At 46.9% G+C, this 27,452-nt stretch overlaps 3 protein-coding genes across 3 annotated transcripts; 2 read left to right on the top strand and 1 right to left on the bottom strand.

Annotated features, from left to right (window-relative positions):
- Positions 1-41: 41 nt before the first annotated feature.
- On the top strand, positions 42-10,824 carry LOC119656036. Its single transcript, XM_038062303.1, has 5 exons — positions 42-557; positions 613-894; positions 956-1,483; positions 9,197-10,195; positions 10,256-10,824. Exons 1-5 carry the CDS (start codon positions 420-422, stop codon positions 10,448-10,450), a joined length of 2,142 nt encoding a protein of 713 aa, XP_037918231.1. The 5' UTR covers positions 42-419; the 3' UTR covers positions 10,451-10,824.
- Positions 10,747-19,792, bottom strand: LOC119656039. Its single transcript, XM_038062307.1, has 3 exons — positions 19,379-19,792; positions 11,163-11,293; positions 10,747-11,104 (listed from the first exon to the last, which is right to left on the bottom strand). Exons 1-3 carry the CDS (start codon positions 19,683-19,685, stop codon positions 10,886-10,888), a joined length of 657 nt encoding a protein of 218 aa, XP_037918235.1. The 5' UTR covers positions 19,686-19,792; the 3' UTR covers positions 10,747-10,885.
- Positions 19,793-19,896: 104 nt separating this feature from the next.
- On the top strand, positions 19,897-20,960 carry LOC119656038 (pyridoxal phosphate phosphatase PHOSPHO2). Its single transcript, XM_038062306.1, has 2 exons — positions 19,897-20,143; positions 20,208-20,960. Exons 1-2 carry the CDS (start codon positions 20,117-20,119, stop codon positions 20,943-20,945), a joined length of 765 nt encoding a protein of 254 aa, XP_037918234.1. The 5' UTR covers positions 19,897-20,116; the 3' UTR covers positions 20,946-20,960.
- Positions 20,961-27,452: the final 6,492 nt, after the last annotated feature.

The raw sequence follows: 27,452 nt of genomic DNA, 5'->3' as shown, positions 1-27,452 counted from the left end.
TTGTGTCTTTGATAATCGCATCACTTTTCACATTGAAGTACTAATTCAACTTGGCTGAAGGAGCGACGCAATTTCTTTTTGCAAAAGCCATCGGCGCTTGTGAATTCCTCAAAATATTTCGTGTCCTCGTCGACGAAACGGCGGCAGTAGCTTTTTACTAGCTTTTATCCACGCAAAGTGTTTGGCTTGCGAGAAAATTGGTTTTGTGCGTCCGATGTTGGCCCCCAAACCCCTCAATAGGGGTTAAAAACGAGTAATCACTACCGCAGGCGGATACTTTTTTCCGAGATTTTTTTTGTTGTTGATTAGCAAAAGGTAATTACGGTGAAACGTGCAAGTTTCTTGTTGTCGTAATTGTGCACACGACTCTTGCTTGAAGCAGGTTACGCCCAGAGAGAGTGTAAAGCATCGCGACAAATATGTCGTTCCGGCTGCTAACCAATCGACTTTTCAAACAAAGTCGGTCCGCACTGCAATGGTATTATAAGCGCGATATCTATACCAACATTTTGGAACACGGAAAGAGCCGGGGAATCCCCTCTGCCCATCTCCACAAGGTACGTTTGTCCTGTTTACATAATAATTGGCTCCTTTAAAAGTTGATCATTGAAGGCTGGAGTTCAACAACAGCACAACCATCACAAGTCGCAAATCGCCTTACGAGCCTCCACTGGACTGTTCAGGTTTGGCCAGCATGCCCGGAAACTGTTCATTGACAATGTCCTCAATCGGGTCACCTCATCCTATTCGAGTGAACTGCGAGCTAGAGCTACAAAGAAACTCTTCTTCGGGGATTCTGCGCCGTTTTTCGCCCTTGTGGGAGTCAGCCTTGCTTCCGGAGCTGGAGTATTAACTAAAGAAGATGAATTGGAGGGTGTCTGCTGGGAAATACGTGTAAGTATACTAATCTCATTGCGCTGCTTTCGACGCTACTAGTAGTTGCCTTACTTTGCAGGAAGCCGCATCACGAATCCAAAATACCTGGAACAAGGAAGAGGCCTCCGGCGCTACCATCAACGACGAATTCACTCTAGACGACTTGGACATAGGACCCCCGATCGCGAAGGGTTGTGCCGCTGTAGTTTATGCTGCTTCAATGAAGAAACCTGACGAGAACAAAACCGATCCTGTTGAAGTTCCAACCCGTCCATCACCAGCACAAAGTCCCGTGAATTTGTCATCCCAAGAACGGATGGACGTTGATCCTTCCCCACGACGAGATTCGATATTGGCGAGCTATAAGAGTGGTGGCGGCGGAATGCTGTCTCCCATTCACAATCTGAGTCGGTTTGTCCACAACTTTGGAGGAAGTGTCGATAACTTGTTTATGTATGGAAACCGTTTAATGGGAAGCCAAATTAATTTGTTGCGAAACGACAACGAGGAAAACGCAGAGAATGCCGCAATGATGAATCGATCACGTCATAACTCTGAGATAAGCCAGTTTGAAATGCTGGACGAGGATGTGAGCGTGACTACGATGGTAAGTTATTATCTTGAATCAATAATAATCATATTCGTCAAAAAATTATAGCCAAAGACCATCGCGAGGAAGACAAAATATGTTGTCTAACAAGCGGTTTTGCATCTTTTTCTTCAGCCTTTGTCCCGTTCACAAGCGGGGTCGGCTCGTCGTGATCGGCTTCGCCATTTGGTTCTATCGAATGCCTGATCTGGGTGCAATCTCGAGGCTTTCAAATCCCCATCCAGCGTATCAAGCCACCGTTGCTTAGGTCTGCCCTTTGGTCGTTTACCATCGACGACGATGTTCAGACCAATCTTGGTAAGTGAATTCTCGTTTGCACGAATTGCGTGACCATACCATCGAAGACGCCTCTCTCGCAACTTTTACACGATCGGTGCAACCCCATAACGATCGCGGATATCCTCATTTCGGATGTGATCTAAACGTGTGACGCCACTAGTCCAACGTAGCATCTTCGTCGCCATTACCGCAAGACGCCGTTCATGGTCTTTTATAGTCGACCAACACTCAGAACCATAGAGAGCAACTGGACGGACGACATTGCGGTAAAATTTAGATTTGAGACGTTCGTTGATGCGTCGATCACAAAGAACACCAGTTGTGGGACACCCCGTCATCCAGGTTGCGTTAATGCGTGAAGTAATTTCATAACGCAGTTCTCCATTGGTTGATAGCGTTGACCCGAGGTATTTAAATCGATCGGTCGTCAAAAATTCAGTTTTGTTTAGATTCAATCTGAGATTGTGTTTCTTGGGGCGATCATTCCATTTTTGGACAAGTTGCTAGAGATCATTTTTGCTATCAGATGCTAGGAAAACATCTGCATAAAGCAATGTGTAGGGCGCTGGACGTTGGATATCCCGTGTGACGGTGTCCACAACAAAACAAAGAGGAGCGGTGAGAGGGCGTTTCCTGGATGAACACCAACAGAGACACGAAGCGGTTTTGATACACCCGCCATACTTCGAACTTTATTTTTCGGATCGTGGTAGAGCAATTGAACCCAGCGCACGAGTTCTTCTGGCACGAAGTGTTGTCGTAAAGCATACCAGATGAGTTCGTGTGCTACACAGTCAAACACTTTCTCTAGATCCAGAAAGGCAATGTAAAGAGGGCGATGCTTCTCATGGTGTTCCTCCATGAGTAACCGCGCAGCGTGTGTTACGTCAGTAGTTCAGCAGTTCTTGACAAATCCAGCTTGATTCACGGTTATTTCAACGATTTCGCGAATACGGTTGTCAAGAATGCGCTCAAAAATCTTCATGGTATGGGAAAGTAACCGGATCGGACGGTAATTTGAACATTCTGCTGGACTACCTTCCTTCCTGAATAATCCGGTTAAAGAATTCACTAAGCCACAGTGTTGGGTCCCAGCTCTTCGCTTTCCAGAGCGCAGATGCGATGTCGTCAGGTCCTGTTGCTTTCCCCGATTTCATTTGTTTTATTGCCTCCTCGACTTCAGTTGCGTTGACTGGTGGAACTGCTCCAAATGTCGGCAATGATTGTGGAAGTGGAGGATGAGCAAATTCTTCAGTTGAAATCTGCTCGAAGTATTCTCGCCATCTATCCGTTGCGGCTCGACGGTTGGTAAGCAAAGTACCGTTCTTGTCATTAACACAACAGAAGTGTTCGATATCCTGTGTGCGTTCATCACGGCTTTTAGCAAGTCGATACAGATCTCTCTCGCCATCCCGAGTGTCCAGTTTATCGTAAAGATTTTTGAAATGGTTTGCTCGGGTGACAGCGACCGCTTTCTTTGCTTCCCGGTTGGCATTCTTATAAATTTGCCAATTAGCAGGCGTTTTATCGTCGAGAAATTTGTGGTAAAGGCTTTCTTTTCACGGACCTTCATTTCAACATCATCATTCCAAAGCCAAGTATCTCGGTTGATGTACCGCTCACCCGGCTTGGTGACCCCGAGGGTTGCAGAGGCCGCTTTGTGGATCTTGAGTCAATAGTAATCATATTCGTCAAAAAATGATATCCAAACACCATCGCGGAAAGCCGTTTTTTTTTCAAAGACAAAATTTGTTGTCTAACAAGTGGTTTTGCATAAGTCCTCAAATATATTAGATGAAGTTGACAATAGACAGACGCGCCCTGGTGCCTGGCCGCTACTTCGCATCTCTCCCATATCTACCTCCGGCAGCGTTTAGCGGGCGGCATCTAGCTTAATAACAGATAAGCCCGGCAAAGTGTATCAGTGAGTGGCCGGCATTCAATCCATTTTGAGCTCCTAGGGCCTCCTTTTGTAGCGGAATACTAGAGCAACGCGATCTCAAAGTTCGACGAAGAAAAATTCGTTGGATCCAGCGGTGAAGTTGCACCCTAGCCTGTATCAGCGAATCGGTTGGAGGCACCTAAAAGTAACACAACCTCCACTGAACTTAGGGAACAGGAACTGCAACACCAAGCACAACAGGCCCTGGTCGGGTTAAACGAGGAATCTTTTGGGTTCCTCTGTCTTGGAGCAGGGCTCGTATGAAATACTAAAGAAGCGTCTAATACGGCGTCTGTCAGTGAGTAAGACAACCAAGCTGAATCGCTTCCTGACACAATTTTCGCTGGGCGATCGGACATCTAGTAAGCTGCTTAGGGAAATGAAGCAACTGGATGGAGACACAGTGGGGCCGGCTCTGGAGAGCACACGTGCCATTTTTGGCGTGCACAGATTCTGGTTCGCTGGACATGCTGGTGGCAAACGGAGACAAAATCCATGAGGCGCACTCGCGGCACTGGGTTAACTCGCGCAACTACCTTAATCAACGGCCGTAACCATCGTAGCTAAGTTAGACGACACCGTTGCTGCTCGAAACAAGTCGAGAAATAGGCACTCGGTTAGGTCGGCAGGACCCTCGATAGGTACTGGGCTATGTTGGTACCACCGAACGCTCGCGGAAAAAATGTACAGCCCTTGCGCCTTTGCAATAAAAAACTAGACCTGTCCATAGCTCTGGCGACAACTACCCGACCGACAACACCACCCCGTCCTTCCGTTTACGACTCCCTGAGTAGGCGCTACTATTTGATTGATACAAGCGCTGAGGTTTCGATTCTCCCTGTATCCAAGTACCATCGATTAACGTCTCACGCTCTAAAATTAGCGGCAGCAAATTCATCGTAGATCCGCACTTATGGTTGCAGGCAAGTAGACCTGAGTTTGCGACTTCGACGCACGTATTCGTGACATTTCATTTCAGCGGATGTTAGCACTCACATTTTGGGCGCAGACTTCTTGTGCCACTATATCCCAAATCACTGTGCCACGATTATCCCAAAACCAACCGTACGTCATCAGGGACGATCACCCCCTGCCGGTCAGATACTGTCCATCACTTTTGAGGACGTCCCGACCCACGTATTTACCTCTTCAGAAATACCGCAACATAACTACCGAGCATAGCCTCTTCCAGCCAGTAAAGCATGATGTCCAGAATCACATCAACACCATCGGCTCTCCTATCTTCTCTAAGGTGCGTCCACTACCAAGACAGTAGCTCGCTGTTCCGCGGAAAGGCTTTGAAGAGCTACTTAAACAAGGTATATGCAAACCCTCAGACAGTTGTTGGTCGTCGCCACTTCACCTGGTCCCTAAGCCAAACGGCAAATGGAGATCTTGTGGCGACTATAGACCCTAAATGCTCAGACTACTCAGGACCATATTCTATAGCGCTCATCCATGACTGCACATTCTCACGCTGTTAGCGGCCACAATATACCCCTTGATGGTATCCAACTGGACCTGGACAAAGTGCAATCAATCGCGAGCTTCCCGCTTCCCAAAACTGTTAAGGATCTGGGCGTGTTAAATTTCTACAGTCGTTTCGTGCTCAGGGTCATCCACCATCAATCGAGCTTTGACAACTATCTTTCCGGGTCGAGAACCAAAGATACTCGACTGATTGGGCAGCCCACAGCGAATATCCACGTATTTGAATCAAACAAGCGAACCGGTTAGCCACTGTGAAATATTTCTGGCCTTCTATGAAGAAGGGCACCAATTCTTGGTGTGTGAGAAATGTAAAACTTTGAAGCATGTAAGAAAACAAGTAGGCGTGTTTCCCAGGTTCACCAAGCGCTTTCAAATCAACAACCTCGACATCGTTGCCCCATTGCAAAATTTGCACGGTTCGAGGCATTGCTTCCTCATTATCGATAGGTTCACGCGGTGGCCTGAGGCGATTTCCCTAAAAGGGATTACGGCATTATCATGTGCCGAGGTTCTCTGTCGGGAGTGAATTCCACGCTTTATTTGTGCCGGCGATCATCATCCCTGATCAGAAAAAGCAGTTTGAATCCTTTCTTTTCTCGGAGTTAGGCAAACTCTTAGGCTTGAAATCCTAACGGGCAACTGCGTTTTTCCCTTAGTGCAACGGGATGCTCGAAAGATGGCACAGGACGCTATAGTCCGCCATAATGGCGCAAGACGATTCTTCCTGATCGCAAGTCCTGCCTCTTGTACTACTTGGCCTACGGACAGTCAGCCGCCAGGAGATTGCTGCAAGCCCCGCGAATCTTGGGTACGGAGAGAAGTGACCCAGTTCTCGACGTGCGGTCAAGCATAAATCCAACTGGTCTGTTGCGTCTGATCAGTGACGCCATGAGCCGGATCAAACCAACTATGCGTCATGATAAGGACCGACGCTTCGCGGAGGCCGTTGAAGCCACCATACGACGGATCTCATATAGTCCTTGAGGGAGCGCACTAATTTACCCTCGATGTCGGAGGCGCGTCCAAGAAGGTCTCGATAGCTGGCCTTTCTTCCGGGAGACAAATACTAAATACTACCGGGGAAGGCAGGATTCGACTTTCGGAGCTGAGGCAGTCGGACTTCCGCTGAAATCCCCTGGTTTCAGCTGAGGATGAAGTGCTGTGGAGACCACCTCATCATTATCAACGGCGCAACAACTGGTATCCGGTCTAGGCCTGCCTTAATAAGGAACTCCAGACTCCCCGGTTTTGCGCCGAGGTCCACCAATTCGATATCCCTAAAAGCTGTCTGGCGTTGACTTACGCCATCGCTCCATCTTAGGCAGGGTCTGCCTCGTCTTCTTTTTCTACCATAGATATTGCCCTTATAGACTTTCCGGACTGGATCATCCTCATCCATACGGATTAAGTGACACGCCCACCGTAACCTATTGAGCCGGATTTTATCCACAACCTGACGGTCATGGTATTGTTCATAGATTTCGTCGTTATGTAGGCTACGGAATCGTCCATCCCCATGTAGGGGGCCAAAAATTCTTCGGAGGATTCTTCTCTCGAACACGACCAAGAGTTCGCAATTCTTCTTGCTAAGAACCCAAGTCTTCGAGGAATACATGAGGACTGGCAAGATCATTGTCTTGTACAGTGACAGCTTTGACTTTATAGTGAGACGTTTCGAGCGGAACAGTTTTTGTAAGCAAAAATAGGCTCTGTTCGCTGACAACAACCGTTGTTATCGATTTGATTGCTCGGATCAATGGGCAGACGAGGTTCACGAGTTCATAGCACTTCACCTAGTAGAACTTTTGGAAACTTTTCAAAAAGGAACCCTTTATCCTCCCGCGATGCCTAGCAATCCTCCTCAAAGGAAACTTCTCCAAAATCCTTTTCCACAGCGTGACTTCACGGCTGTTCCCGGTGCTAATTCAATCTTTCACTCCTCCTCAAAGGAATCTTCTCCCAAATCCTCTTCCACAGCGTGACTTCACGGCTGTTCCTGCTGCTAATCTAGCCTTTCACTCCTCCTCAAAGGAAACTTCAACAAATTCTCCTCCACAGCGTGACTTCAAGGCTGTTCCCAATGCTACTCCAACCTTTCACTCCTCCTCAAAGGAAACTTCTCTCAAATCCTCTTCCATAGCGTCGCTTCCCGGCCACCCCGGTGCCAATCAGAACCTTTCTCCTATCTCACCGGCCAGTCCAGCTGTTCCACCAAGAATCGGTCCCCATGCCGCTACGCTCGCTTTGAACTCTGTAGAACTCCGAGAGTTCATGTTGCAGCAACATGCGCGTGCGCCTACGGATGCGCTAAATCATTCCCTTCTGTCAAGATGAATTCGCCCGAATGCATTCAATAATGTGCAATCTGCGGCGAATATTTAGGGTAATTGCACGTTATGAAATGCATTATTTGGGCAATTAATTCAGAAAGACGCGAATGAGTTTCCGCTCCTGTCGCGAAGCCGCGGTCACTACACATTGTAGCAAGGGAAAAGTTACCGATTTCCCCCAATCGACCTAACTGTACTCATTTCGCCCCTCTATCTTTCTCTTTCTGAAAATCCCACCGGGTAATATATTTTAGTGAATACCTTAAAGAGTATAATGGGCCACTACGGTCTGGCCTCTCCTCCATCTCAAAAACACCCTAGGAGTGTTTTAAATCGCGCAGGATGTAATATTAGGTTGAGGAAAAAAGTAATGTCGTATTTTGTCAATAGATGGCGACACTTAAACATATCTTGTATTGTACTTATCGCATCGGGTCATATTATACGGCGATTTGAAGACGACAATCTGGGCTACAGGTGTCTCTTTGACAGTTTTATGTTCGTACGTTTCTTTCTCAAGTTATAGCACGTCAAAGATGGAGTGCACCAAAGAAGAAATTCGTCATATTTTACATTTTTACTACTTGAGAGGTAAAAATGCAACGAAGGCGGCCAAGAAAATTTGTGAAGTTTATGGGTCCGATACTGTAACGATTCGCACAGCACAGCGTTGGTTCAATCGATTTCGTTCCGGTGTAGTGGATGTCGAAGATACACCCGGTACTGCTAGGCCAATCGTCGTAGAAACCGATAAAATCGTCGAAATCATCCAAGTAGGCCGGCATGTGAGCGTTCGCTCGATTGGCCAGAAACTGGATAAGGACCATAAAACCTTTTGGAACCATTTGCAGAAGATTGGATTCCAAAAAAAGCTGGATGTTTGGATGCCACACGAGTTGACGGAAAAAAATCTCTTGGACCGAATCAACGGCTGCGATGCACTGCTGAAACGGAACAAATTCGACCCATTTTTGAAGTGGATGGTGACTGTGATGAAAAGTGGATCACGTACGAAAATCTCAATGGAAAAAGATCGTGGTCGAAGCGCGGCGAGCCGGCCCAAAGCGTCGTCAAGCCCGGATTGACGGCCGGGAAGGTTTTGCTGTGTGTTTGGTGGGATTGGAAGGGAGTCATCCACTATGAGCTGCTCAACTATGGCCAGACCCTCAATTGGGTCTTCTATTGTGAGAGCAACTCGACCGTTTGAAGCAGGCGATTGACCAGAAGTGGCCAGGATTGGTCAATAGGAATGGTGATCTGTTCCACCAGGACAACACTCGGCCTCACACATTTTTGGTGACCCGCCAGAAGCTACGGGAGCTCGGACCTGGGACCAAGTGATTCAGAGTCAAATTTCGATCGCTACCCCGAAATCTACCAATGGCTCATAAGGAACAAATTGATGACAACATATGGCTTACAAATAACAACAACTGAAGCGTTAATGCTCGTCCTTACCCCCGGAATTCAATTGTCGTACATCCTAAAGCACTGCCTGTTCCAGATTTTGTTCTTTTTTTGAATGATCCTCGTATGTTAAAATTCTACCTTACCAATAGTGCGCAACTGATAATTCCATACTAAACTTCTTAGCTCTAATCGAATAAGAGAATGCAAGATTACGTCCACAGCGGAATAATCCTATCAAAATCCTTTTCTCTTTTCCAGGATCTGTCTCCATCAAACATCAGCATATGCCGATATTCACTAGCCTTAAAAATGATGTTTAACTACGACATTCAGAGCAATGCAATGTCAATTCTTCGCGCAATGTATAAAGAAACAATTCCGGCTCGATACCGTCCAACCAATGACAATTCCGACGGTTGGGAGAAGTTACTGCGTGACCAAACACTAACACTTCCACCACATCCAAACATAGTCCTAATGTTCGGTTATTTCTGTGCTGAAGTACGTAATCTGATTGGTGGACGAATTCTCTATCCAATGGCGCAACCGCCGCGTATAAATCCCCAAGGATACGGACGAAACATGAGCTTATATTTACTGATGAAGCGATACGACTGCAATTTGCGTTCGTACTTAGATAGCGAAAATGTAACAATGCGAACGAGGATTTTATTATTCGCCCAGCTTTTGGAGGCTTCCGCACATTTGTCGCGACATGGAGTTGCACATAGAGACTTGAAGTCCGATAACATTTTGATTGAGTTGAATGACGACAATTCGCCACCAGTTTTGGTGTTATCTGATTTTGGGTGTTGCTTAGCGGATAAAGTGCACGGTTTGTGTGTTCCATATACTTCGTATGATATGGACAAGGGCGGGAACACAGCCCTCATGGCTCCAGAAATCATAAACAAGACACCAGGCACATTTTCAGTTTTGAACTATTCAAAATCGGATTTGTGGGCTTGCGGTGCTATTGCCTATGAGATTTTCGGGCATCCAAATCCATTCTACGCTGCCGATGGTCAAGGAAACGAAAATGGCACAAAATCCCTGAAAAATAACAATTATTGCGAAGAAGATCTTCCGGAATTGACAAATGAATGCCCGCATATTATTAGAGAGTTAATAACAAATATTTTAAGTCCAAATCCAAAAAGACGATTGAGTCCCGATATAGCGGCAAATGTGATTCAACTTTTCCTTTGGGCTCCATCATCCTGGCTCAAACCGGCCGGCATGCCATCCAGTCCAGAGGTAGGTTCTATAGAAGTTAGTATTGTGGAATTGTACTCAAGTTACGTCTTCTGCTTTCAGATCCTTCAGTGGCTCCTTTCCCTGACTACAAAAGTAATGTGCGAGGGTCGAAGCGCCACAATCAACACAAACACAATTGCTTATAAGATGGGTCGACGTACTTACACTGAATATCTCCTAATCTGTAGTTTCTTAGCTCGCGCCAAGCTGCGACGATTGCGTGGTGCTCTGACGTGGATTCAATCGATTGTGTGAGAGGATTTAGTGCGGATGAATCCCGACCCTTACAGCTTTCAACTAAAAGTCTGCCTTGGGAGAAAAATTTCAAAAGAAATGAATGTGATATACTTTTTTTCTGCTTTGTTTTCGATTGGCTTATGAGAAAATCTAATGCTTTCCGTGCATTGAGTCACTAATTTTATTTTGATTCTGTTTGGTTTTTGAACACTATTTTTGAACGAAGGAAGTTTATTTCTGTATTGACTTGTATTTTGGATTGTCACGTGGATATTGAGTTGAGATTTGGTCTCCTTCAGAATTAAACATGAATCAATGATAAAAAATTGTTATTTAACTATTGGATTATGTATTCATAAATAAAGTAATTACAAATAAAACTTAGACTTGAATTGAACGAGGAAGCGATAAAATGACTTGTCTCCTATGAATCCCTCCAAACTAACCATCCAATTAATAGATATTTCGAATTTTTGAGTTATTGCTGTCCGATTTCTTCGAGAAGTGATGCTTTCTTAAGGCATACAGAAGCCCCGACACATCTTCGGTATCATTCAGAAACTTCTGAAGCGTTTCAAAGGCGGAGTGAGGCGGCTCAATGGCTTGCAATTCAAACAGTCGGTCTAGGACATTATATGAGAACTGAACAAACTTATTATCATCGAAGAAAAACTGGAATAAATTAGGCGTTATCGTATGTGTTATTTTATCGGTTTGAAGATGCTCTTACCATCACATCCCAGGTTTCCAGGTTCAGAGGAATCAATTTCAGACGCACTCCTAAGTGATTCATCATTGTATGTCCCAAGGTAGTTTCAATGCTCGCGGAATGCTTTAATTCTTGTGTTAGAAATTCATAATCTGCAATAGAAATGACAGCGATAACAGTCAAGGTGGTTTTACACGTAAATTTTCGAAAAAATTTTAAGCCCTAGTTGTTTGCTATGGGAACTGACTCGGACGTGGACATTGTAACCAACTCATTTCGCTCTGCATGGAAACGTTTATAAATCCCGATTTAATTTAGAAAGAAAACTTCAAGTTTACAGAATCAGTGGATATGTTTGAGCGATTCCCACAAGCCATCGGCCGCCTAAGTCCCCGTAAACATAGTCAACAATCACCGGCAGTGATTTCTGTAAGGTCAGCGTACGTCGCAGAATACTGCTATTCCATAACAAACATTAGCAACCTTGCCCATGTGCTAATGTATAACTTTGTAAGCGATTCCATGTTCCGGCTTGCTATCGAGCTATGTCGTCACCAGCACCATAGATCCAGTGATGTATGCACATGAGTGAGAATATTCTGACGACATCGCCCCCCGGCTGACTTTTGAATTTACTGTTGTATTTAGAACTTACAAACAAAACTTCTTGACCTGGGCAATTGTGTAAGTTCCAGGTTGCTGCAAGTGGTCTTGACGACCGAAGCTATTTAAGCTGCAGCGAGGCGGAAATAAAAGGAGTAGTTAAATTTAATTAACGCGCTTTTTAGCATGTGGACTTTGCTGAGTGCCCGAGCGGCTGAGGAAATTAATGTAGTAGCGTGGAAAAGTAAATAAAAGTGTTAAACGTAGACAAAAGTGTGGTTTCCTTCATTGAGGACGATGAACTCTCTTAGCCTATACAATGACGAAATCTATGAGCGGTACCATCACCGTCCGGTTGTGGGTAAAATCCGGCTCAATAGGTTACGGTGGGCGGGCCACTTAATCCGTATGGATGAGGATAATCCCACCTGGAAAGTCTATAAGGGCAATATCTATGGTAGAAAAAGAAGACGAGGCAGACCCTGCCTAAGATGGAGCGGCGTAGGCCAGGACGCCAGACAGCTTTTAGGGATATCGAATTGGTGGACCTCGGCGCAAAACCGAGATGTCCGGAGTTCCTTATTAAGGCAGGCCTAGACCGGATACCGGTTGTTGCGCCGTTGATGATGATGAACTCCCTTAGTGAGACAGGAATTCTGGTAAGACCCTAATTTAAAAGACTTACTCCACAACTATCATCTGTACTCGGCGGCGAGGGATAAAGGGACAGGAGACCGTCACTAGGCTGAACTTGGGACGACCTGTGTCATAATTTAAGACTCCCAACCAGTCGCTGATAACAATATGGTTACGAATCTCAAACCATACATTCAAGAAATGATCGACCAGCCGACACGGGAGCCCGATCGGCGAGAGAAATGCCGACATCATCATCATCATCAACGGCGCAACCGGAATCCGGCTTAGGCCTGAAATGCCGACCGAGAAATTAAGTTTGTAGCTAGCGTCTGCTTTCCAATTTTGTGTTTCGTATGTTTTAAAGAAATTTACATTAAAACTATCACATATGTATCATTGTATCTACCTTTCCAGAAAAAAAATCCCCTCATTTCATATTCGCCATACATACATGGATAATCAAAGATAGCAAGGGATATCTTCACTTCGTGGCTACTTAGGGGAGTATAAAAGATCAAAACATAAATGAGAGCCAGCAAAAGAATTGTTGCCCTTTTTCGAAGTGTTACACATCTGCTGCCACTTCCGCTATCTAATCAACGATACCTGGCCCGCACATCGAAGCAGCTCTTCGTCTAAGATTTTATCGGGGTAGAGTGCGCCGGTGACACGGCCGAGGCAGATGCTAACGAAACCCTGAAGGCATTTAGTAACAGATGAGGTCACTTTCTATGTGCTACTCTCACAAGAGAGTCCTTGAATCCGTCCACTGCCCTAAAATTGTTTAAAAGGTGTTGATGTGGCTAGAATAGGAAGACCCAGACTGCAAACCAACGTGATCTATGTCGATCAAGCTTTAGACGTGTTCTTTATACGTTCTTGGATGATGATGGTAGGGGGCGGCACGCAAATACCTCTACAATTTGACGATTGTACGGTTAAGAACCGTGGCTGGATGAGGACCATCGAAAAACTTGCGACTCAAGAAGCGGTATGCAATAATGAATTCATTATCATTTGCGGAAATGTCTGCCACTTGGACTAACGTAATAACAGACTTCGTTTTGTCGTTCGTAGCGGCAATATTAGCTTCCAATTCCCTACCCTCATCCATCCGCTTCCAAATTTCGACAATCAGACAGATCTAACGGGGACGTGGCCAACAAACTGACTTGCACCAGAAGAAAGAGAATTTTTTATGATGGGCTGATGTCCGATCAGCAAAATAATTTCCCCCTGCTGAACGATACCGGTTCCCAGGGCCGGGGGCTCTCCATCTCCGGAAAAAGATGCGCCTGCAATACGCAAGCGATTATCACTTGATTACCAGATATTAGGGCTTCTCTTGTTTCACACATCCGGATGACAACTCTTTAATCTACCGCTGATAGCAACATAGTCGAATCAGAATTTTCGTTAGTATATGTGGCAGCGCCAGCTCGGCGCGACAAGCAAGCATTGGTCCCGTGGTCCCGTCAATCGTGGCGGTCCTAGGAATTAGACGTCGTATATGCAACGATGCCACACGCTACCACTTGCTGATTTCTACCTTGGACTTTGACACTATCTTGGACGCGTGCGATAATATACATTTGCCCCCGGAAAGGGATAAATACGTAACTTTGAAGACGGCTATCATCAGCTGCTACCTGTCGGATCGCAACACTGCAGCCTGTTTCCTAGTGGACTTCGGCTCTGTGCTCTCCATTATTCCGAAACAACTCATTACAAGGCCACTTATAAACAGAGTTTCGTGCTACAGGCAGAAACAATGGGACGCCCATCACTACATTCGGCACTTAGCGTCTCACCTTGGACCTCGACCTGCGCAGAGCATTCCACCGCTAATGTTCAAACAGCCATCTTCGGAGCAAGTTCGGGCCGGCTTCACAAATTCACTCCATCAGCGTCATCTCAATTGACACTTCGCGACCTTTCGGAGGACAATAGGCAAATTATCGCTAAGTTCTGAAAGACTGCCTTTTTGCTAGGAGAAATGACAACCTTGCTAGATTTGCTAATTCACTACCAGATCGTCACTAATGGACCACCGGTTTTCGAACGGCCTAGACCCTTCATCGCAGCGAGGCAGGAATTCGACCTCCTGTTGGTGCGTGATGTCAGTGTGGGCCAGCCCTCAACACATGGTGCCCAAGGCTGGCGGAAAGTGACACGCTACGGGTGATTACCAACAACTAAATGCGATCACCCGCCCGGACCCGTACCCAAATGGATCTGCTCCAGGAGACTAGCGGTTTGGTATTTTTGGTCATCGACTTACAACAAGCCTTCTAACAGATTCTGGTCACTCCCGAGGACGTCTGCAAAACAGCGGAAGCAGGATTTTGTTCACAGGTATCAAAACGACATCCTGGTTTCCTCTAGCGAGAAAGAACATCGACGAACTTCTTTTGCTCCTACAGGCAGCCAAGCTCCAGGTCAACTGGGACAAATGCCAAATTGACCGGTTTGAAGTTGTATTCACTGACTATACATCCAAAATTCAGGCAATCACGAATTTCCCGAAAGCCACAGACACCTTGCGGCTAAGACGTTTTCTCGGCGTAATTAATTATTATGGCCGCTGCATCCCGCACGCCGTTGAGCTCCAGGTCCCGCTCGTCGAGCTATCCAAAGGCTGCACGAGCAAGAAATTCAAAATCAGTTGGACAATTGAGGCTGACTTCGCGTTAAAGCATTGGCCAGACAACTCTTCAGGCCAGGCAACTCGATTTCATCGGTTAGTTTGACCCCCGCTTCTAGTGTAGGCCTGGAGACCCAAATGTAGTGGCAGACAGTCTTGGGTGGAGACGGTCTCTATGCCCACCACACTCAGTTGCCGTGCTATCAGCAAGGTGCAGACGAAATATGAACAATTGCCGCACCTCATAGCCAACCCTCGTCGTAAGTTTCACTGACTCGGGTTGGACAGCCACGCGGCCTACTACACGGGGTTCAACGGGACGATCAAGTCGTATTTACCAATTTTACTGCTCCGCCAGACTTTTTACACCGTTCACACACACCCAAGCGGCTGAGCCACAGCCAAGCGGGTAACGCTTAGGTTCTTTTGGACAAATCTTCGCAAGGAAGTTTTGCGCTGAGCCAAGCAATGTGTGCCATGCCAGCTCTCTCAGTACACAACCACAACAGAGCAGAGTTTGTTAATTTCAAAACAAACAAACTATTACGTAAGTTCGACTGGCCGGATGCTCGCTCCGCCACAACACTCCACTTCCAGCTGCAACCAAATGGGGTTTCAGCGAAGATCTAGAAGCATCGCTTCCTCAACTCAGCTGCCTCAAGTGAAAATGGACGTACTTGGGTCCTGGTTGCATTTTTTCCTTGCTAAAATAGTATTGGCCTCGTTTAAAAGTCTCGAAGGGGCCCTCCTAAAGTGTCCGTCTTAATTAGGACATGCGTGCAGGAACCGAGATCTTTGGGCATGCCTGTCACATTTTCCGCGTATTTGGCAGGTGTTGCCAGCTTCAACTTCCGCACTGAGCCCTTGAGCAGATGCAAAAAACCGGTGATATTGAGCTCCGACCTAATGTCGAGCACAGGGTCGCTAGGGAGTCTCAACTTCTCCCCGTATACCAGGCCCGGGGGAGCTTGAGCAAATTCTTCGCGATTGGTTGTTCGAGTGGCAGGATTTGCGGCCAAGAAGAGTCATCTTGGGCCATTATCGCGGTCTTCAGTATTTTGTGCCAACTTTCAAGCATATCATTGGAATGCGGGTGGTACGCGGTTGATCGGTAGTTTTTCAAGTCGATAAATTATGGCCAACTCTTAGGGGAAGGGCTCAAACTGCATTCCCTGGTCGGTGAATTTAATGGCCGGCAGACTAACACGTGGAATCCATTCTCATTAGAGGGCCTTAGCGCAAGACTGTGCAGAAATATCTTTCAGAGGCATTGTCTCAGGCTAGACAATATCTGAAACCGTGCCAGTTTCGCAAAGGGCCAATTAAATCGAGGTGGAATGTGTAGACACGCTTTCTAGATCAACAAAGGAAGACACTTGCCTCTTTCTTCACATGCTCTACAGCCTTGCACTATCCTGCCCAAGAACTAATATCGTTCTTCATGGGGGGTCAGAAATACTTTGCGGTGACTAACCGATCCGTTGCCCGGATGCCTGGGTGCGCTAGATTGTTGAACGGCATGAAATACTTTCTTACGAAAATCAGCTGGAATATATGGGCCTTTGTTCCTTGTCTGAGGATTTTTTTACTGGACGTTGAGACCAAGATAAGAAGATCCCTAAATGTGTATTGATCCCAAGGCTCTGAATAACTGTGACTCCGCGATTGGCAGAAATCGACTGGCCGGATCTTGACCTCTACAAAACATAACATAGCGCCAGCAACTACTTACAGAGACGACATTTAAATCGGAACTGGCTGATAAAGCTCAAGTGCTAAAGTTGGCGAGAGGACGCTCTGTCGGTCTTTTGTTTCAGGCGAAAGTAAGTGGCTTATGATCCGTGAACATTATGATTGCGAGGTGCGCGGCTAATAACTCACGATTGAAAGGTCCTTTGAGCTGGGTTCAGTGGCTTGGAAAAGAACCTCAACGGCTACCAAATTTCGTTCATCTTTTGGTTAAGGACAGCCCTTACGGCATTACCTGAAGCATCAACGACGGCTACACGTCCATCTTGCTGAGGGATTCCTACAAGTGTACCTTCCACTAGTTGTTGCTTAGTGGCCTCAAACGGCTGGACAGCTGCTGGGGACCACACAATCAAGCGGAAGACTTTGATTTTCGACCCAGACAAGTAGCCGTTAAGGATTGATTGATGGTGGGTGGCATTGGGCAAGGAATGCCGGTAGAAGCTTAACATGCCCAAGAACCTTTTTTGATCCTTGAAGTGGGAAGCTTTCATTTTGACTGGGTAGGGGTAATCAGGTCGCAGTGGAATCTCACCTGCAATTATAAAAATTTGCAGTTCTCATCGTTGAGACCGGCATCAAGGAGATGTTGAAAAATGCAACTGAGCTGCTCTAAATGTTTGGATTCAGAAGAAGACGTGACCAAAATGGTATCTCTCAGTAGAGTGCGCGAAATCGTAGAATGAGGTATCGGTCTGGAATCGTCTGGGCATTAAAACTTCTGTAATTGCCACAAGGTCTCCAATTACCATTGGATTTAGTGACCATGTAAAATGGCGAAGATCAACAATCCTCTGAAGGTCTGCAAATACCTCCCTTTTCGTGCAACTGCAAGCTTCTGCCGTGGTACAGGACACACGTTGTGGTGCTGAACGTCAAGCTTAACGGGTTCAGAAAGACTGTGCTCGCAACTGATGTTGCGGCATTTTTGAAGGCAACCCCTTCAAAACCCGTAGAAAGAGTGTTGGACGTGCAATTCTCCTTAATGACCTTAGGAAGATTGTCGGGCCAATGAGTGTAGATACACTAGGAATCCGTAGTGGCACAGGAAGACGGCGATTAAGATGAGAATGCTGATAGTGAGGATAATGAAGAAAACGTTCGTCGACGGCTTAGATTGATACGTATCTGCCTGGCGGGAATTTGCTGCCACGAGTTTTAATGATTGCAGTGTTAAATTGTGATTTCGAGATGTGGGAAGAACCGAGACTTCAGCGTTTTTATTGACAAGGTAGTGGTACCGGCCCAACGAGTCGTAAATTGTAAGGCGACGTGGTGCTGCACTTCGGATAGATGTCTCCAGAGCTCCAGGCAAGTCTACTTTTTTGAAGAAAAGCTGGCATGCTGGTATCAGCGTCAGTTCGTCGAAAAGGCGAAAATATATACCGTTTTCGCCTTTTCGACGAACTTACACTGATACCAGCATGCCCCCGTATTTGCCGAAGATCTAAATGAGCTACAACCCGATCGCTCTTTCCGGGAGGCGGATCAAGGCCGCGATCTTGTCATACTTCCCAAACGCGAAGCAGAGCCACATGGCTTGACGCGTCACAGGACACCGCGCCAACCACGAGTTGCGTGTGGTCCTCATGAGTTTTAACTGCGTGGCAGACAATACACATATCATGGACCCCGCACATGTCAGAATGGCCTGTGTGTGTGTGTGGCCCAAATGCTTCATTTCCGTCTGCAATTGGCTTGGCGCACGGTCATCAAGTGCAAGCTCCGTCCGACACGAGAGTCCTGGGGGTTTAACGTGAGTACCTGTCTTGTAGACTTAATCCCATGGTCTTCTTAAGACACGGATTGATTTGTGACCACAATCAGAGCCCTGCCGCAGCAAGCTACGGCGGTTCCAATCTATACCGAGTGCTCTATCTCTACTGAACTAAGGAGTACGGCACCCGAGTTGAAACGCAACACCATGCTGCGACCCGAAGGTCTCTGTTCGCTTGAACACAACCACAACCCCCATGAGGCTCCCACTAGGGGGCCAATCGCATACAACGCTGAACGCACACACAACAGGACTCGGGTCTGATCGCCCTAATCAGGCCTTTGGAGCATTCGCGTACTGTGTCACGGCCGGCAAGCCAATGCGATACAGCGTCTCTCGGTGCCGCCACTATGGAGGATCTCCTCGGCCACTTGGCTTTGGTTCAGCCGGTAAGGTTGCCACCCGGCACCTCAGAGTACCGCTCCGTCCGACAGACACTTTATGAGCTGCTCATGCAGCTTCCTGTAAGCGCAGCCACTGAGTACGTCGGAGACAATCTCAATTGTCTCCTCATCCAGGCCGACAAAGTGCGTGATGTGTGATGACATTTTGACGCCGACTGAGGCGAATTGCGCTTCGAGCTTTCGGGACCACGCAGCCAAATTATCAACTGCTTTTACTGCACCAACTGAGGACCAACCTCGGGTAATTCCGATCAAATGTTTTCTAGGGAGTGCACGTTGGTTTCTCAATGGCTTCTAGCCACCATCTAAGTGACAGGCTCTGTAAAAAACAAACCTAAACCATCAAGCGAACATGGGGCAAACACAGAAAATCATTTATAGTACATGGACATATGTAGAAAATCCGCAAATTGGCACTCACCCTTCTTCCTGCCATCGATCTCCTCTTTCTGCAAATTCAATGAGATCTCCAGGTTTTGAATGCCGTGTTTCATCTTGCATATTTCCTCAATATTACGCCGCACCACCTCATCCAGCCGTGACTCTTCTTCCAGAAGTTCCTCTATCAAATTTTCATTCTTTTTCAATTCCTGGTCAGATTCCACTATGTCGTTGAAGTTTTTTTCGGCATCCCCTAAAATCGTTTTGATATCCAAGCCTACTGTTTTGTACCCAATGGGGGTCTCAAGTTTTGTCAAACAATGTCTACTCGCGTCCAATCTCGACATTTTCTTTTAGTTAAAAACCAATAATAAGTTCAAGCGTTTGAACGTAAATAAAATTGAAAAGTGTCAAATTCGTAACGACTGAACAGGCAGTTTTCCATATTCGTACTGCCATACGCAGTTGCTGGATTGTGTGGCGGAGTCAGGCAAGTTGTACTAAAATAAAGAATATGAAAGCGACAGACCTGTCAGATTGTCACTAATGACTTTTGTTTTGTTTATTGGATGGTGAGCTGTTGCACCGTGAGTGTGATATGATGATTTTATCTCGGGCTTTTTTATAACTCGCCTTATCGACAAATTGGCTTTAGGCTTAGGCCGATAGCGGTATTAGTAACAAATAAACGATAGCAATTAACTAGCTTTAAGTCAGCTGTGAGGTGGAATTCTCATGAAGTGAATTGGGTTAACTAAGAAAGTTTAGATTTGTGGCGATGAATTCAGTACAGTCGGGGTTTGAGGTAAAAAAAGAGATATTTTACGCTTGCAATGGTTTCTTAGATATCTTCTTGTTTTTGCTTTTAGGACAAACGCAAGCCGAGATACTTGGCGGCGTTCGACTTCGATCACACAATGGTCAACGACAACACGGATACTGTGGTCGCCTCACTTCTCAACCCAGGCGACATCCCGCCGGAGGTCATCAGTCTGAGTAAGACCGGATGGACAAAATACATGCAAGCTATCTTCGCATTGTTGCATCAGGCCGAAATCAAACCGGCTCGGATTAAAAAAACCGTCGTGGAAATCGCTGAAACTGCGGGCATGGTGAAGTGTCTGAAAACCTTGCGCGCCAACAATTTCGATCTCATCATTATAAGTGACTCGAACTCGCAATTTATTCGTGACTGGAATGATGCCCACGACTTGACGAATGACTTCGCCCAAGTATATACAAATCCTGCGCATTTCGACGAGCGTGGAATGCTCGTGTTGAAGCCCTACGAGCGTCAGACCGACTGCAACCTGAGCGCCGTGAACTTGTGCAAGGGGAAGGCCTTGTCGGAGTTTATATCACGCCGGCGTGAAGATAAGAATATTCGGTATGAACATGTCTTTTACGTGGGCGACGGAATGAATGATATCTGCCCGGCGTTACGATTATCAGAGGCGGATTTCGCTTGCATGCGCATTGATTACAGCATGGATAAGAGGATCAAAAAAGTGGCCGCGGATAATAATTTGGTGTTGCGGGCCCAGACGATACGGTGGACAAATGGATTGGACTTGTTGGCAGCAATTATTAGCAAAATAAAAATCTAACTGAGTTTGTTGGAAGCGATGTTTATGGCTTTTTTCCTCGAATAATTTGGGGTGTTAGTTTTTACGAAGCCTCCGTGATCTGCTCCTATCGACTGAGTCCAACATTTTCGAAAAAGCTTAAAGATATTCTGTTCTGGCTACTGACCTCATCACTCTTGACCTGAAACAACTCCTGACTGCATCTGTTCTTCCCGTCTAATTACCTTTACAGGTTAATATCCTCCGGTGGCCGTCATCTGTTGCGGGACAATTCGGGCCCACACGCCTCCAGGGACTGCCCCCGTTCGAATGTAGAAGACAACACCGAAAAAGAGTCGGCGGCACCACTCAAATGTGCAAACTGTGGCCAAATGGGTCACCTTGCAACTTCTCTATGTGCCCCCGTAGGCTGGAATCTATTCAGCGCAAAGAAAGCGCAAAAAGCATCCCGCACTCTCGATCTGCTTCGTTCTTCCCCCACCTTGACAGACCCTCACCTGTTCGCGTCTCGCAGCCTAACACTTTGCCTCATGCCAGCTGACCGCCCTGCCTTCAATGACCCCGTCTTTTGCCGTAGTGGCCAGGGGTCAAAACCCTTAGCCCTTTATCGTCTGCACATTCTTCCATTCCAAGGGGCTTTTTCATGGAAGCTAGGTCTCTATTCAATATGTCTTTCTCCTCTCTGTGGAGCACAATTTCCGACTTTTATCACAAATCTCTCCGTTTCCCCCCTGAAGACAAACCCGAAGCATACCTACAATTCCTCTTCAATTGCTAGACAACCAAAATGAAGATGCTCACACTCAACACTAATTCGTTCATTTTTAACGACAAACGTTTCGCTCTCCACAAGCTGTTAGAGGATTCCAATCCTAATCTCGCTCTCCTAAACGAAATCAGACTGGGGGAAGCTCCCAACGTAAAACTACAGCAGGCAGAGGCACAGCCATACTAGTCAAAGGGCAAATAGTATCCCATCGGTTGCACTGGCATCAAACTGCCTGTTATCAGTAGTCAGACTTCCTGTCAGGGGTGGTGGCGTCCTCCGAGTCCTAATCGGCTCTCTCTACTTCCCGTGCGGCACAGGTCGTCACCTCACTCCCACTCTGGACGAACTCTGGGAAATCGCGACCAGTTTCGACGCCTTCATTCTCGGCGGTGACCTCAACGCGAGGCACGTATCTTGGGGCGACTCAGTTAACAACGAAAACGGCAAAGTGCTTTTCGATTGGTTCCAGTCAGGCCCATTCCTTAGCGCGAACATCATTAACGCGGGAGTGCCATCCTTTCTTTGTGGATCTTCTTTCCTAGACGGCTTTATAATCTCGTTCAATTTCGCAGCATGTTTCAATAGCTGCTCCTCTCTAGCACCCCACTCGGACCATCATGCCATCAGCCTCTCTCTACATTTGCAGCAAATTCTCCCCTCACCACCATCCGCACAAATGCAGATCTTTCAATCTGACAAACTGGGACGATTTCCAACGCGACTAGACAGTGTGCTGGGCCCTCCCCTGGACAAATCGCGCATCCACTCTAATCTTGAGCTAGGGTGTATAAATTCCTACTTGGAGGCTGCCTTTTTCTTCTGATTATGCTTTAGGTTAAGGTTCCATAATCTGACAATTTCTCACACGATGGCCGCTAGAAACTGCCTTGGGACGGGCCCAAAAGTATGTAGGGCTGGGCTGGGAGTAGGCACATGAAACTGATGAAGTTCTGTTTGCCCAGGAATCGCCCTCCCCGCACTGGGAAAGATGTTAACAGCACCCCAAACCAAGGTCAACAGCATTCCTCTGAATGCTGCGGGAACAATGTGGAGCCTGGTATTTAGTATGCGATCTCTGAATAACTTGGGCACCTTCAGTTTCTAATAAGACCCTTACACTGTGGCTGGGCTAGCCAGTTGCCCATTACTCCCAAACTACTCGTGGACCCAAGACATGGATTCCAATTTAACAAAAAAATCGTTGACAGAAGCAGAAAAGGTGAAGATGGGAGGCGCATCGCCGGAGGACGAGTCGATAGGATCCACCTAGGAGACAGTAGCCCTCCAGGATAATACAGTCGGTGCCAGCCGTAGCACTGCTAGGCTGAAACCAACAACAGAGACCTCCGGGAGCGAGGCGGCAGACGGACTAGTCATTCCCAGCTGAGAAACGCCTTTAATCGTAATCGATCTCAAGACGAGGTCGAACAGCAACACAAGCAGAACAGAGTGTGCAAGGGCTCGGACGCCAAGCAATCTCTACAAAGAGCCGGGCCACGAGGCATGAGCTGCAAAAAGCTTCAGTGACGTGGTCGGGAGTCACTTACGTACGATGCTGGCTGGGGATATGGATCAGTATTGAGATCAGGTTGCCGGAGATGATCATCGAGCATCTCCACGACAGGACAGGGAAACAGGGGAATTCCGCTCCTGCTTCAATTCCTCTCAGGTGGCTCGTAGGTTCCATCATCCGAGGATCAATTCTCGAAGGACTTTCTGGGTTCGTACGTCGCAAAGATCAGCGACGCCTGTGCGGATACAAATTCCATACGACGAGATCCCTGGCAGATCGGTCGCTCTCATCTAGAGATCCGCATGCATAAGAACAAGCTCATTCAATCCTTGCACCGTCAAAACCCCAGGATTCCCATCGTCAACTGATTGGTAGGAGGAGGAACTCCAGATGAACAACCAAACCTTTCATGCTTCGTATAAACGAAGAGGGCCCGAGGGCATTGTAAAAGGTGGATTATAAAGTGCGTTTCGGAGTCAGAAACGCAAAGGTGAAAATGTTCCGTTTCGTGAAACCGGCGACGTGGAACCAATCAAAGCCTGTGACGAGCAGTTGAAGGAAATGAAGATCAACGGTCCGACGGCGATTGACGAACCCCTTACACCAAAAGATCTTACTGAGGGTAGCGCTTATAAATCTTTCCTTCGGGAGGAAGGCATCGACATGAATATGGAAATCCTTGTTCGGAGGCCGAACCATCGAAGATCTCTAAGCAAGTATTATTATTTATTCCGTAGCACAACATACCGTGATCAGGATAGACAGAGCATGTATCCTAGCCAGGAAGAGCTCGCACACTTTTCTGTGTCTACTCCGAAGTTCTGGAGGTCCTTGATTTGACCCTATTAACCGACAGTGGGATTCCTAGGGTTAAGAACTGGAGAGTGTTTGACCAGAGATCCTTTTCAGATCACATTTGGATACTTTTCAGCCTAGATCTCATCGTAAGGGGGGAGGATATGCCGTCGAGCGATCATATTAAATCGGCAATTACCGAGGATAAACTAGGCTCGGCTATAAACAGCTTCTCTGCATATAATTCTCCGGACCCAGACGGATAATCCCAGTCATCCTAAAGAAGCAGCAGGAAAGGTTTGTGCCGTGGCTTGTCAAGATTTACCGGAACTGTATCTCTTTGGGATGCGTATCACACACATCCTGGGCATCCACTTAAGGATGATTATGGGAAGAACGCCTTTCTGTGCTGAAACCTAGCACGCGTACCTACTAAATCCACAGAAATCGCTCTTCGCGAGGTAATTAGCTGAGAGAAAAACAGGAACAGAAAAAGCAGGATAGAACGAAGCTTAATAGGATTCAAAGAACCGAGTGTGTAGGTGCTCCTGGGGGTTTGAAGTCCTGTCAGGCAGATTTTCTTAATGTACCCCTGCACCTCCTCCTCCTAGACATCCACACTAAATATCCTGTAGCGTGCAGTGCTGTCAGAGTACGAGAGTCTGGATGCTGGACAATAAAACCCTGTGGCCACAGTAACATCCTAGATGGGAACTCTGGGCATTCCCAATGGACTAGGCGCCACACAATTCGAATTTCATGAGTAGTTTTCCTATGGATTTTTCAACCAGAGCAGAGTGAAAGACTGGCGGCGTGTTGCAAGGCTATGACGCAGTATTCTTCGGCAACGAATTTAGAGCCCCTGTAGTGTAGCCGAGTCATGGATTCCTAGGATTCGCCAGTGTATTCCAAGCGGAAGTACCGGGGGTACTGGAAGACTGTCGATGGCTGGGACATGGTCTAAACCCCAAGCGTAACATAGCTATTCTAACTGACAACCAAGCGGCTATTAGAAGTTGTAGAAACGAGAAAGAAACCTTCAGGCATTTCCTTTGTGGTTGCCCAGGTCTAGGTGGAAGGCTACGGACACTAGGTAAACCAGTATTTGAGGGCATCAAAAAGATCTCTAACTGTATGGTAGAAGAGCTACTTTCCCTCGTGAATACTATGGGCAGGCTCTGAAGATTTAAACGGCTAGACCCTGTTTCTTTGCTCTTACCACAGCAGACATGGCCTTAGGAATTTGTGGCATCAAGACGGCGCATCACAGCGCCAATTGGGCTGACGACATTGGATCCGAGCTTGGGAAAGCAAAGACCTCTTCAATCGGGTTATTGAGGTAGGTAGATCATCATTTAATTGGTAAGAAAGTATCACCGTTCCAATATGGAAAAAATAAAAGTCCAGCAGAATGTTCAGATTACCGTCCGATCCGGTTACTTTCCCATACCATGAAGATTTCACAACCGTATTTGCGAAATCGTTGGAATAACCGTGAATCAAGCCGGATTGGTCAAGAACTGTGGAACTACTGACGCAATACACGCTGCGCAGTTACTTATGGAGAAATACCGTGAGAAGCATCGCCCTCTTTAGATTGCATTGCTAGGGATCAAGCAGTGCACTGTAGGATTGCGATTGGTGGCTTTTCAGGGGCCAAGCCTCTTGTCTATCAAGACCATTAGTGAGTGGTGATAGCCACACCCTGTACTAGGTGACTCTACTATTAACAAAACGCTACGAATCTAGACTGGGGAGTCGAGAAACACCTCCCCCAATCCAGGGTGTCATGCGAACCGTGCCCATTGGATAGTTTGCAGTCGTGGGTAACTGACTGTATTCGAACGGAGCCTTACTGATACCTGGTCGCCTCAGTGAGTAAGTTAGACCTTACCGTGCTACGGGGGGCTATGGCACGGCGGACCTCCTAACCCCCATACTCGTGGGAATCAAAACCAATAAAACGGGACCCCTTACCGCACACACACTGGTTAATAAGGCGAAGAAACATCTCCGAAATAGTAAGAACCAGATGATTACAACCAAGAAAGGAGAAGTTGGGACGTCAAGCAGTGGATTCCAGGTCATCATTGGTAAACTACGTGCACAACAAACCACAAACGCCATTGCTCAAAAAGCAGGGACTAACAAAAACACGCCTGAGATAAATATATCCGACGTCAGGAAGGAGACAGGTCTCAGTGGCGCAGGTGCCCTTAAGAAGGCCCAGAATAGACCTAAGCCATCTTTACCGGAGCCGAGAAAGCGGGGAGTAGCAGGGAATGCTCCCAAAAAATCCAAACCTGAACCCAAGGAGGGAGAAAATCCGGGCAGGTCAGGAGTGAAGGCAGGACTCAGGAAGCCTGCCATTAGCTATGCTAGTGCGGTCAAGGGCCATACTGCCAAACATGTTTCCCGAGCAAATAAATACTCGTGAGGAGCAGGATCAGGAAACCGTCGAAGACCTTATCCTTAGGTAGATGTGTTCACCGGGATACGCTTTCGACCAGGTTTTATACTGGTGGACTGCGCGACGGAAGACACTGCAGAGTGGATTAGGACCATAGTTCCGAAATTGCCAGGCTGGGTAGGTGCAGAATTGTCAACATGTACTGGGGATGATATACCAGGAGCACACATGGTGACAGTTTTTCTCCCAAAAGCCGCGACAATAGAGACGGAAGATCTCATGGATCTCCCAATCGCTCAGAATGAGGATCCCCATACGCGATTATGGAGAGTCTTCAGAAGTCAGTTGCAGGAGGGAAAACTCCTTACGATCGGGGTAGATTACCGATCCCTGGAGGCAATCAAATGTCGTGGTTGCGATATCAACTGTCGATTTGGCAACATTCCCGTGCATGTGCACAGGGAAAAGCCGAGGAAAGATACCTCGGAGGAGATACCGGGTGAAAAGCATAGCGAGGTCCCCGAAGAAGTCTCAAAAACTATAGAGGCGGAAAGGACTGGATCAACCAGGGAAGTAGATCTGCTGCCCAGTGAAGAGCAGAAGCTGGACGACCTAGACCTAGCGCTTCTAGGGATCAGAGTGGACAGCGGAGCGGAGGAGGAAAGCGATACTCCGACAGTGCAGAAGAGCTCCAAACAATAACGGAGTCAATGGCCAGCACTAAGACAGCCCAGATAAATCTCCACCATGCGAAAGCTGTATCTGCGGTAATTGCAAGGGTAAATTCCAAGGAGAACATTGGAATAGTTCTGACTCAGGAGCCCTGAGAGTATCGGGGGCAGACTCGCGATCTGCAAGGCGGATGCATGCAGGTAATTTAGGACTCCTCTTGTGAAAAACCAGGTTTTCTTCAATGAAGAATCTGCACACTCTCTGCCTCTGGAGAATGTTCTCAGATTCGATAAAGCCTACGAACGCTGTAAGCGGGAAGTCATTGAATAGGCGATTTACGGGGATAGTACAATGGGCTTAACGTGCTCG

Source organism: Hermetia illucens, chromosome 4 (genome assembly GCF_905115235.1).
Source record: "Hermetia illucens chromosome 4, iHerIll2.2.curated.20191125, whole genome shotgun sequence".
NCBI lineage: Eukaryota > Metazoa > Arthropoda > Insecta > Diptera > Stratiomyidae > Hermetia > Hermetia illucens.
The sequence above is the reverse complement of the archived record's forward strand: the minus strand, read 5'-3'. Positions and strand labels throughout refer to the sequence as shown.

Coding starts and splice junctions, on each gene's coding strand:
- LOC119656036 (XM_038062303.1), top strand. CDS start 420: ATGTCGTTCCGGCTGCTAACCAATCGACTTTTCAAACAAAGTCGGTCC. Junction 558..612: donor CCTCTGCCCATCTCCACAAG/GTACGTTTGTCC, acceptor TGATCATTGAAG/GCTGGAGTTCAACAACAGCA. Junction 1,484..9,196: donor ATGTGAGCGTGACTACGATG/GTAAGTTATTAT, acceptor TCTCTTTTCCAG/GATCTGTCTCCATCAAACAT.
- LOC119656039 (XM_038062307.1), bottom strand. CDS start 19,685: ATGTCGAGATTGGACGCGAGTAGACATTGTTTGACAAAACTTGAGACC. Junction 11,294..19,378: donor GATCGATGGCAGGAAGAAGG/GTGAGTGCCAAT, acceptor TTTCTATTGCAG/ATTATGAATTTCTAACACAA. Junction 11,105..11,162: donor TGGAAACCTGGGATGTGATG/GTAAGAGCATCT, acceptor AATTTATTCCAG/TTTTTCTTCGATGATAATAA.
- LOC119656038 (XM_038062306.1), top strand. CDS start 20,117: ATGAATTCAGTACAGTCGGGGTTTGAG. Junction 20,144..20,207: donor CAGTACAGTCGGGGTTTGAG/GTAAAAAAAGAG, acceptor TTTTGCTTTTAG/GACAAACGCAAGCCGAGATA.